The sequence below is a fragment of the Hemicordylus capensis genome, chromosome 15, assembly GCF_027244095.1.
Source record: "Hemicordylus capensis ecotype Gifberg chromosome 15, rHemCap1.1.pri, whole genome shotgun sequence".
Taxonomy (NCBI): Eukaryota; Metazoa; Chordata; class Lepidosauria; order Squamata; family Cordylidae; genus Hemicordylus; species Hemicordylus capensis.
Genome location: NC_069671.1, coordinates 18672954 through 18684465, shown reverse-complemented (window position 1 = coordinate 18684465; position 11512 = coordinate 18672954). Strand labels below are relative to the sequence as shown.

The 11512-nt window shown below is 48.1% G+C and overlaps 1 protein-coding gene and 1 long non-coding RNA gene across 4 annotated transcripts; one reads left to right on the top strand and one right to left on the bottom strand.

Annotated features, from left to right (window-relative positions):
• Positions 1 to 83: 83 nt before the first annotated feature.
• On the bottom strand, positions 84 to 6473 carry DRG1 (developmentally regulated GTP binding protein 1). The gene is made up of 9 exons (XM_053279917.1): positions 6316 to 6473; positions 5340 to 5463; positions 4110 to 4285; positions 3905 to 3974; positions 3354 to 3523; positions 2458 to 2588; positions 1856 to 2023; positions 1097 to 1219; positions 84 to 540 (listed from the first exon to the last, which is right to left on the bottom strand). The coding sequence occupies exons 1-9, from the start codon at positions 6355 to 6357 to the stop codon at positions 441 to 443; spliced, it is 1104 nt and encodes a 367-aa protein (XP_053135892.1). The 5' UTR covers positions 6358 to 6473; the 3' UTR covers positions 84 to 440.
• Positions 6474 to 6590: 117 nt separating this feature from the next.
• On the top strand, positions 6591 to 10609 carry LOC128337914 (uncharacterized). Of its 3 annotated transcripts, none has more exons than XR_008312470.1 (5): positions 6591 to 6716; positions 6812 to 7033; positions 7783 to 7978; positions 8175 to 8283; positions 9696 to 10609. It is a non-coding gene; the product is annotated as an uncharacterized LOC128337914 (long non-coding RNA). The 3 variants fall into 3 exon arrangements; XR_008312472.1 differs by having other exon boundaries at positions 9264 to 10609; XR_008312471.1 differs by having other exon boundaries at positions 9195 to 10609.
• The last annotated feature ends 903 nt before the right edge of the window (positions 10610 to 11512 follow it).

Below are 11512 nucleotides of genomic sequence, written 5' to 3'. Positions count from 1 at the left end.
TACATCCTACTGGGTCCCAAGGTCTAGAGTCAACTACAGATTTCCTAATCAGCCCCTCTCTCTTTCAGACTTAAGACTGTGTCTTTCACTCAAGTACTTTATTTACGCAATTGCAGAGTTCTGTAGACAGGTTACATACTTTCATCCTGGTAATGGTAAGCAACCAAATATCTGGGCTGCACAAAGGCCAATCTTCACATTAGACATTGATCTGTATTGATCGGTGTGTAAATCAGCCATACTATCCCAAGGCCTCATTAACAATGACACCATCTGTAGAGAACACACACTTTAATCAGCCTTTGGTCTAACACCAAATTTTCCCAATAAGAGGTCCTCTACGAACAACCACCATTTGGCAAGTACATAAAGCTTTGCAATTTAACTTTCCTTCTAAAAGGTCACAGGGGAGTCCCCTCACAGAATTGGCCAGAAGAGCTTTATTTCTTCACTATCTGAATGACATCTTCATCCTCCATAGTGTGGTCTTTTCCAACTTTCTGTGGGTTGTGCTTGACTGATGAGCCCCACACAAGTGCACTGAAGTTAAAGGGAAATTGGAGAATGATATAACACTCCACTGAATATGCAATTGTAGCAGCAGAGACATTTACCACAGTATAGTAATTCAGTTATCAGATTATAACAAGTCTCACAAATACCAAGCTGTTCCTCTTTATAGGGACCTGGAACTCCCAGCAGTTCTATGTAGCAGGAATGTCACCATACCAGCATTAGTATTCTTGTTCCTGAGCCTTTTCTCTTCCCTTTCTTCTGACCACTCTACCATTTTTAAAATATATATTTGTTGAGCTTTTTGGATATGCTTTCTTCGTTGTTCCATCATGATAGTGGGAGAATAGCACTATAAGGTACTCCCCTTTGAGGATGGGGCCATAGTAATTCTACCCAAAGCAAATCTGAAACACACACTGCCCCCCTCCCCGCCCCCAGAATTCTCAAGTCATTTCACCTTTCCTTCAGTTATAACACAGTCATTAAACAATCCTATTTGCAAGTATAAAGCTCAGCCCAACAGGTGGACGCAGAAAGGGTATCGCCTGTTGCTCGAGAGGTCACTGTAAGCCATACTTACTATTTAAACTCTTTAATCAGATTTTTGTGGATCTTCATGCAGAAATCTTCCACGGTGGTCCGAGAGTAAGGCAAGACCACTGGAGAGGAGTAATCCGGCAGCTGCCCTTTGGGTTTGGTGTAGCTGCAACATCAAGTTAGAGCCATGAAAGGAGAGAAGAAAAACCTCTTCAGATTGCTGGGGGGCACAATGAAGTTCTCTTCCATAACCAAACCCCCCTGCACATAGAAACATCAGGGAGAAGGATTTTAGCTCTTAATATGCCTTAAAAAAGAATAAAATGCAAAGGGGTTTTATTTTGGTAGTGGACTGTGTCCACCAATATCCTGTAAGCAGGGGTTTGCAGCCTTGGGTCCCCAGATGCTTTGGACTATTACTCTCAATCTCTTCCTTCTCCCCTTGGACTGGCCTTTGGCCACTGTGGCTGGGAATGATGGGAGTTGTAGTCCCAACAACATCTGGGGACCCCAGGCAGAGAACCCTTGCTGCAAGGAAACACAGCTCCACTCTCTGCTCTGTGAAGCAGAGAAGCAGCCCTTCCCACCTGATTACTCATCCAGAGAACAGAAGGGTTCTAACACGTACAACTGTTTTGTTGACAACTGTCAAGGCTATCGGAGGACTAACATGCTTTATCTTCTGGCACGGTATGACTGAGCCGAGATTTTCACGCAACAGCGTGGAATTATATGCCAGCAGATTTTTAAGCACACAGGAACCCAAAAGGTATTTTCCAGCCCTGAGGCAAAACACACTCACATCCGCACAAGTTTCAGGTAGTCCCAGATTTTCTCCAGCAGGTCATCAAAGTTCCATCGGTGGTGAGCAGAGATGGGGACACAGTGGGGCACCTTGTAGATGATGTCTAGCTCCTCAATAGAGATCTGGTCAATTTTGTTCAGGACATAAATGCAAGGGATGTAAACTCTGCCGAGAGAAAGGAGAGATCAGGTTCAAAAGTGTCAAGATAGGGAGATTACATCCTCCTGAGGAGCAGAAAGATGCCAGTCCTGGGAAGGTATGGACACAGGGCAGGCATGTTTAGAACGAGCTCTTCAAATCATACACTCCCAAACTGTACCCACAAAATGAGCAGCAAGGTATGCTGCTCGGAGCCCAACAGCTCAGCCCTCACTTCTGCTGAAAATGGAGAAGTTAACCCTGCCCTATCAAGTGCTGTATCCAGAATTATGCAAATATATCGGAACTGCATCATCCGTTAGACACACCGAGTTCGGGTTTCTTGGGAGGGTTTGAGAGGAGTGTGTGACACAGCAGAAGCAGCCCTGAGCACATGAGCGCGAGACAGCTTTCTGATCCTTGTGAGGAAAGGCCCAGCTTTCAAGCCCTCATCACTCTACCTGTTTCCTTCAACCACGTCAATGAGGTCATCAGCAGTAACGTCGCTGCGCAGTGTGACATCAGCATTGTGGATTTTATATTCCGCCAAGATGCTCTTCACAGTTTCAGTGTCCAGCTCGCTCTGCGGGCACTGAGGATGCCAAGAACACGAGAACAGCATAAACATTTAGCAGCTGAGCAATTGGGGAGAATACTGCATGCCCTTATGAAACAGCCCACGTGTCACTAGGGAAGCAGGACTCTTAGGTGACTTTATGGGAAAGCGGACACAAGTCCAACCTACCCTCTCCAAGATGGAGAGCCACAGGATCTCAAAGCATAACGCTACTGGACGAATGACAGAACAATTCCAGGTCAATCCGCATATCAGATGCAGACAGAGGTCACAAAGGAAGCGACCGAGATGAGAGGCAAGGGATGAGATATGATGCCAGAGCACTGGACAAGAAGATCAATCATGAATGCAATCTTCCCATAGTCCCAAAAGCCTCGCCAGAAGTTTCCTGGCCCCTCCCCAGCTCCCCAAAGCATTTCAGATGAAAGACACTCATTCCAAGAAGTTCCCCTCCTTCCTTTGGGGCAATCGAGTTACACTCTGCTCGACCAGAAAAACGCACACTTTTGGCACAGCACCTGGTTTTGCTTTTCTGCACCCAGAAAGGGTCTGTTCTGGCAGTCACAAATGGATCACTGCAGAGAACTCTATGTCCAAATGGGGCCTCATCCAAAGTGGTGAGATTGTGCTCCGGTGAGCAATCGTTGCTACCAGGGGCTTATCCACCACAGTTCGTATACAGCAAGTGGGGCATTGAGCACAAACTAAGCCATTAAGTGCTCACTCTCTCCTTGCTACTGTGATCAGCAAGGAAGCACACTCCTTCAGTCACATGCTTACCGTAGCAGTGAGGTTGATGCCTCCTTTATCCTTTTTCTTAAAGCCAATGTTGGGAGGTTTGCTATTCAAGCGTATTCCAAAGCCTTCCAACTCGTTCTCAATGATCTTCTTATGTCCCAGAGGCTTCAGGACATCCAGAACGATCAGAATAAGGTTGCAGGTCCGAGCAACTGAGGAGGGGATGTGGAAGTGGGAAGAGTATCTGAAAACAAGTTCTCAACATCTTTACGAAGACTGGAAGTTAATGGCTTGAAGCCAGAGAAGTGCCTAATCAATATTTTGGGATTTGCTACTCCAAGGCAGAAATGCCATATAAATAAGGTCTTTAATAGCAAGGGTACTCATTCAGATACAAGCAGGGAGAACAGGAAAAAAGACATTCCTTTGATTTCAATGGAGACAAACATTTCCAAAATATCTGCATTTTGGTATCAATGGCCAAAGGACCCACCTTTCCCCAATACAACTAACACACTAAGTCCTCCAAACTCCTTCCAACACAAAGACGCTGATCAACTGGAGAATTCTGCTCCTGGAAGTACAGAACTCACCTGCAATGACCTGGCGACCTCTGCCCTTCCCATCTTTTGCCCCTTCAATAATTCCTGGAAGATCAAGAAGCTGCAGGTTTTTCCAAGAGAGAAAGGGAACCCCATCAGAAAAAACAAACATGTCGAAACTTCCATTCATACTTTCCTAGTCACTCGAAGAAGGCGTCCACCCTCTGCCCTGCCTTCTCTGCTCCAGTGCTCTCACCTGTATTTTGGCTCCTTTGTATCGAATCACCCCTGGCACAGTGGTCAGGGTGGTGAATTCGTAGGCTGCCACTTCCGAGTACACCCCAGCAAGGTTGCTCAGCAGAGTCGATTTCCCCACTGATGGGAAGCCCACAAATCCAATCCGCGCGTCGCCAGTCTTCGCAACGTCAAAACCTGCAATACGGCCATTAATTTAAAGTCACCAACACGCTGCAGTTCATATAGACTCGGGCCTGCCCCACAGCTCCGCCAGGTCCCTCCCAGTGACCTTGGGCATGCAAAGGGGGAGGCGACCTCCGGAGAGACCCAAAGAAGAAAGGCACCAAGGCTGTGCCACCAGCAAGCTAGGCTGGATTGGTCCTTGGTAGGATTAGTCAACCTGCTCTAGAAATAGCAACGCCTGCTAATAGGGTTGTTCTCCTTCTTTAGTGGTGAACATTCTGTATCTTTTACACTCCTTACTGTAAGTCACTCAGAGCCATCTTTTAGGAAGACATCAACAATGAACGAAAGGGATTCTTTCAGGAAGAAGAGCCCAGAACTTTGAGAACGGGACGATGGGCCACCTCCAGCCTCAGAGGCACGATGCCTCTCAATCCCAGTTGCAGGGGAGCAACAGCAGCAGGAGGGAGGGCATGCACAGACCTCTTGCCTGTGGGCTCCCCAGAGGCATCTGGTGGGCCACTGTGTGAAACAGCATGCTGGACTAGATGGGCCGCCTTGGGCCTGATCCAGCGGGGCTGTTCTTATGACTACTCGTGCTCCTGCAGCCAGAAACTCTGGTACAGGCTTTGGAAGCACCCTCTTTGGTACCATCAACACAAGCACCGGGATCAGTCACTGGGAAGGCAAGATCATTTGCCTATGCATGCGATTTGAGAACCATGATAGTTTATAGGGAATGTGCTCGCTATAGACATCTGTGGTTTAACATCTTTACCAGCCTTCAAAAGAGCCCATAAGACATTTTTTTTTTAGCCAGGCTTTTAGTCATTTCTGAGTTTTAAATGTTTAATAGCTGTTTAGATTTTGCTGTCATTTCTGAATGTGTTCGATTTTTTAATTCTTGTTTTAATAGTTAGTCTTGTCTGTCTTTGTTTTTGTGAACCACCTGGAGCCTCTTGAGTCAGGCGGTATATTAATTAACGTGAATGAATGAATGACTGAATGTCTTGGAAGATCAACAGATGCAGGCATTCCCCTCCATCCTTTTCCAGGGGATACACACCTTCTCCTGGACCACCCCCGCCACCTCCTTTCGGCGTGATGAGCTCTCGGCGCAATTTGGCCAGCCGAGCCTTCAGGAGCCCCAAATGGTGAGCCGTGGCCTTGTTCTTTTGAGTCCGGGCCATCTGTGGCAGAGAAGCTGGAGGTCAGTAACAGCAGAAAGCCAAAGGGCAGACAGGATTTGGATGGGGAAGAGAGTCATGCCAGGTATCTTCCATATGGAGGAAAGAGATTTAGCAGGGAGAGTTGCAGGTTTCATGGGTGATGCCGGGAGAGAGGAGGCACATCTGTCCCAAGCGAACAGACCAGAGTGGCTTCTCCTCCCTTCCAGGCTCATTGTCACGAACTGCCCAGTATACAAATATGCCAGATAAACAAATAAATAGTGGGCAGCAAGATCCACCACCTGGCTAAGACCATTCAAAAGGTTTAGATTCATCCAACATCCCGCCCTCACCTATTTGCAAAGGCACAACTATGTGCTGCCACCACAAAAGGTATGCATCTGAGCATGCACAGAACTCCCCCCTCCCCATCACCTATGGGTAACCACATACATTTGGGGGAAGGGAGAATGCCAGAGCTTCCAAGCCAGAGAGGGTGTTCGCAGGCATCCTTAAATCACAGCACCTCTCCTTTTCAAAAACCCAGTACAGCACGGGGGTTCTCAGCCTTGGGACTCCAGATGCTGCTGGACTACAACTCCCACCATCCCCAGCCACCATGGCCAAAGCCAGGGACCATTGAATCCCTGCGTCTTGTGACAGTGAATCCCACAGGCTCTCTTTTGCCCACCCATGTCATGGGGCGCCGGAGAACCCCCACCCCCGCATATGCTGTCACAGCATCCTCTTCCCTGCCAGAGAGTTGGGGCAGAGGCCTCCCCATCAGATCCCCAGAGGTAGACTGCTGCTGCACGGGGAGGCTCCACTGAGCAACCACCCTCCCCAGGGACTGGCTGCGTCGTGGCCCCTTACCTCGGCCTCTATCTCAGCGATTTTAGCCAGCGCGGTGCTCATGGTGGCGGCTGTCTCAGCGCCGGCGAGGGCAGCACCAACTCCTCACTCACACCTCCTGCAGGCCTCTATCACTAATCGCGCAAGCGCAAAACGCAACTCTCGCGATACCTGCCGCCGAACCCACCCACCCCTCCCTAGTGGGCGGTGACTAGAAATGCCCCGCCCTCCCCTCGAGAGCGGCTTTATGCCCCGCCCTTCAACCCGTCTCTTTGAGAGAGGAGACCATAGAGGGGACGAGGTCAGAGCGGCGCGCGCCTCGCAAAGCTACGCGCGCCCCCTTGGAGGGCCGATGCTTCAGGGCCGCGCCGCCCTCTTGTCCACCTCAGGCTTTTGGGGCCTAGTCGTCTCCAACAAAGAGTGTGTGTGTGTATAGATAGATATACATAGATAATGTATTTTATTTACATTTACATGTAATTTACATTTACATTTTATATCTTGCTCTTCCTCCCAGGAGCCCAGAGCGGTGTGCGACAGACTTAAGCTTCTCCTCACAACAACCCTGTGAAGTAGGTTAGGCTGAGAGAGAAGTGACCGGCCCAGAATCCCCCAGCAATGCGCCTTTATCTCTGAGAGCAGCCCTCCAAGGCGGCCTACAAAGTGACACAATGGACATAACTTTTTAAAAAGGAAAGGTGACCTAAAATGACATCCATGTCTGTTTCTGGCTCTCAGGGTAAGGATGTGTTCAAAGCGGCTTACCAAGCAAAATCTAAGCCAATCCTTATTCAATATTTGCATACTGCTTTCCGGCAAAGGGTTCCCACCAAATTTTCTGAGGGAAAGCTCTGGAAGGTTCTGGTTCCTGGCTCTGTTCACAGAGTACTCACCAGCAGCAGCGCGAATGCAGAGAGGCCAGGAAAGAATCACATTTATTTTATGTATGTAATGATCAGATTTCTGTACCACTTGATATGGACATTTCTAGGCGGTGTCCAAAGTTAAAACAGAGTGAATGCAAAACAATGTAGAACAGTTAAAAATTCACAAAACAAGTAAAAAAGCAATCTCAAGAGATAAATACATTATTTATTAACTTCAGTTAAAAGCCTGGGGAAACAGGTAGGTCTTGAACAAAGGAAGCTGCTATATACTGAGTCACACCCTTGGTCTATCTAGCTCAGTATTGTCTACCCAGATTGGCAGCAGCTTTTCCAGGGTTACAGGGAGGAGTCTCTCTCAGCCCTATCTTGGAGATGCTGCCAGGGAGGGAACTTGGACCCTTCTGCTCTTCTGAGAGCAGCTCCATCGCCTAAGGGGAATATCTTACAGTGCTCACATGTGGTATCCCACTCAAATGCAACCAGGATGGACCCTGCTTAGCTAGGGGGGACAAGTCATGCTTGCTACATGAGATGTAATAGTAGTAAGCATCCTCGTCCTCCTCCCAATGTATCCCCCTTTCTTTCTTTCTTTCTTTTGCAGTGGAAAACTGTGTGCAGAGTGTGTTCCCTGCTGGACATTACAGAGCCAGGGACTGGGACATGCAGGAAGCCAGGTGGCCTGGCATCTTTTCAGAAAGTGTGATTTTCCATCCCCTGCACCCTCTGTGGACTTTGCTTTGCTGGACTGAACCTAAGGCCCATCTTCCCCAACATTCAGGGCTGTATCCATTCCACAGGTATGTCGAACTGCCTGGCGCTAGACCCTGACAGTCTTATTCAAGTTTACAAAGGGGCTAGTGATCAGGATGATTTGGACTACACATGTAGCAATGTTCAGCTTTCTGATGAGTATGGGAGTTGCGTAGCTGTTCAACATAGTTTTCGTGACACTGAATGTCTAATATCCCACTGTCTTCTTTTTCCAATGATCAGGGCATCTTGGATTGGAAGATACCAGAAGAGCAGGAAGAAGGTGGCCTGAGAGAAATGTGCAGAAAACCTGGGAGAAAGGGCAGAGGTGAAAGGCATACCTGGCCAGCAGGTAGGTCACATACAGTACAAATGGGTGCATATTGACTCAGAAAGAAGAATCACTACATAAGAACAGCCCTGCTGCTGGATCAGGCCCGAGGCCTATCTAGTCAGCATCCTGTTTCACACAAGTGGCCCACTAGATGCCGCTCGAAGCCCGCAGGCAGGAGTTGAGGGCATGCCCTCTCCTGCTGTTGCTCCCCTGCAATCCCCTCCCTGGTATTGAGAGACAATATGTTTGATGGGCAATGTGCAATGGGTTTGATGGGTCTTAAAGTGTGTGCCGTCTAGTCGGTGTCAACTCCTGGCACCCACAGAGCCCTGTGATTGTCTTTGGTAGAATACAGGAGGTGTTGACCATTGCCTCCTCCCGTGCAGTATGGTTTCGGCATCTTCCTATATCGCTGCTGCCCAATATAGGCGTTTCCCATAGTCTGGGAAACATACCAGTGGGGATTCGAACCGGCAACCTCTGGCTTGCTAGGCAAGCCATTTCCCCGCTGCGCCTGGGCCTTACCCCCAGGTAAATATGCATATGATTGGAAACCACCAGCCAAATTCTGGGTTGCTGGCCTTCCATTACCCACTTTGAATTAGGGCCTGCATTGAAGAGTGATTTGTGTCTACAGCGGGGGGGGGCGGGGGCGGGACCAGAGTCTCTGTAGCTGTTAGGAAGATAGGAATCTACCTTATATGGAGTCAGACTGTTGGTCCATCTACCTCAGTATTGTCTGCTCTGATTGGTAGCAGCTCTCCAAGGTTTCAGGCAAGAACTTGCAAGCACATGCTCTATCACTGAGCTATGGCCCCATCCCCCAAGGGGAATGTCTTGCAGAAGAGCACTCACATATACGCACCTATCCAAATGCAAACCGACACAGAATACGAATACTACGAATATGTGTATACTGTTTTTCACAGACCCTGCTGAGGGGTTTTTTTTCTGAAAGGGGACAATTAATGCATGCTTGCTAACCAACTTAATCCCAGACTACAAATGCTGTTGGAGTGATTGATTGATTAAGTGCCGTCAAGTCGGTGTCAACTCTTAGCAACCACATAGATAGATTCTCTCCAGGATGATCTGTCTTCAACTTGGCCAGTGGTGCATTCGTTGTCGTAATCGAGTCCATCCATCTTGCTGCTGGTCGTCCTCGTCTTCTCTTTCCTTCAACTTTTCCCAGCATTATGGACTTCTTAAGGGAGCTGGGTTTTTGCAACATGTGTCCAAAGTATGATAGTTTGAGCCTGGTCATTTGGGCCTCGAGTGAAAATTCTGGATTGATTTGTTCTCAAAAAATCTTCTCCAGCACCAAAGTTCAAAAGTGTCAATACTTTTCCTATCTTGCTTCAAAGTCCAGCTTTTGCATCCATAGAGTGTCACGGGGGAAACCACTGACCGAACGATTCTAATCTTTGAAGGTATAGATACATCACGGTATCTAAATATCCTTTCCGAGGCCTTCCTTGCAACCCTTCCAAGTGCTAGTCTGCGGTGTATTTCTCGACTGCTGGATCCTTTACTGTTGACGGTCGATCCTAAAAGGCAGAAGCTCTCCACCACTTCAACGTCTTCATTATAAATTCTGAGGCTGGTTGCTGTGCCCGTTGTCATTAGTTTAGTCTTCTTTACAACTTTGCAGCTGAAGATGATTGGAGTTGTAGTCCAACAGCAGCTGGCGAGCCTCAGAACGGCCACCCGTTCTAGAGAAATGTCCAGATGTGGACAAAACCAAACTGAAATGGGTGCAGTAATTCTAAATCAGATAGAATAACTGTAGGACTGGGGGGAAGGGAAGGGGAAGAGAAAAAATAAATTCACTTTTCACACAATGAATGAATATGCATGGATCCCTGGCTATTAAGTAGTGTACCTGTATTCTAGCAGTGTTTGGGGGAACCTAAAGCTTATTTGAAAGGGGAACACTGGAAATGCAAAGATGCCATGGTAACAGATGTTTAAAGGAAGCCTCATCCCCCTCGAGGAGGAAATCTTGGAAGAACTGAAATAGGGAGAACTGAATTATTAAGCAAGCAAAAACAAGGTGTTATAAACTGGGGAAGGTCTGTGGGGAAAGAATGAATGGGATATAGACTTCATTCAGAAAAGCTGTGCCAGGTTTTTTCTTTTTTCCATTTCACTGGAAGAAGCATGCGAAATACCACCTGTTTCAATATGAAAAACACGTTTGCTATAACTGAGTAAATTTTTATTTCTATGACAGTAATTGCTTCCGGCAAAGAGAAAGTAGATTTAAAGGACAATACCACTAGTGCTGTTATGCCACAGATCTGTTAGAATGAGTGCAATAAAAGGACGTGTGGAAGTTGTACAACAGCCATTTGCTCTTGCGCACAAAAGTAGCTCTGCCTTGGGCATCAGCAGAAACCTGGGCACCTGGACTGAAGGTATCTTGGGACCATGAAGGAGATGTTAGGCTCCTGCAGGGAGGAGGGGGTTGCCGATTTGCATATAAATATCCACAGGGCTCTCACAGCTCTGGTACTTGATGGCCCGTGGTGGAAAAGGCCATTCCTTCCTAAGCTTGCCTGCAGAAAAGTGGAAGTTTTTGCTTGTGCTTTGAGCATGCCTGATCAAAATGTCACACACACACACACACACACACACACAAAGTTGGTGTCCGAAATAAGGAATATTATGCACTATGGGACAGTGAGGTTGAGGAACAGGCGTTGAGCCTCCAGGGTTAGTGTTCTTCCAGGCCTTCCATTATTTTTGGTGGGAGTGGGGGCGGGGGATGCATTTCTGGAAGGTCAAGGCACTGACACGAATTTAAAAACATATTGAAAACCCCCAAGACCAAAGCAAAATAATATTGTCATTAGTGTTGTCAACCTCCACATTAGGACCAGCTAAAATACATTAGCATTTGCTCACTCCCAGTGACATCTGAGCTGCTCCGGATAAATGTTAGGACTCTGCTGTGGTTTTTCTGGGTTTCCCCTCATCCCCTTCCCAGGCCCGGCCGAGCACAACGTTGCAGAGCGCGGCGCGAAAGCAAATGGTGGCCCCGTGGGGGGGAAGGGGCGCGCGGCTGCAAGCAGAAAGGGTGGGGGGGCAGCCGGTCAGTGTGCCCTGACTGGACAGCGAGCCCCACGGAACTCAGTGGGGCTGACCCGCGAGGCCTCCCTGCACGGCACTGAAGGCCAAGCTGGCGGGAGGGCGGCGGAATGACCCCACGCGCGGAATCAGCCCCCTGCCTTTTGGGCAGCTCTGT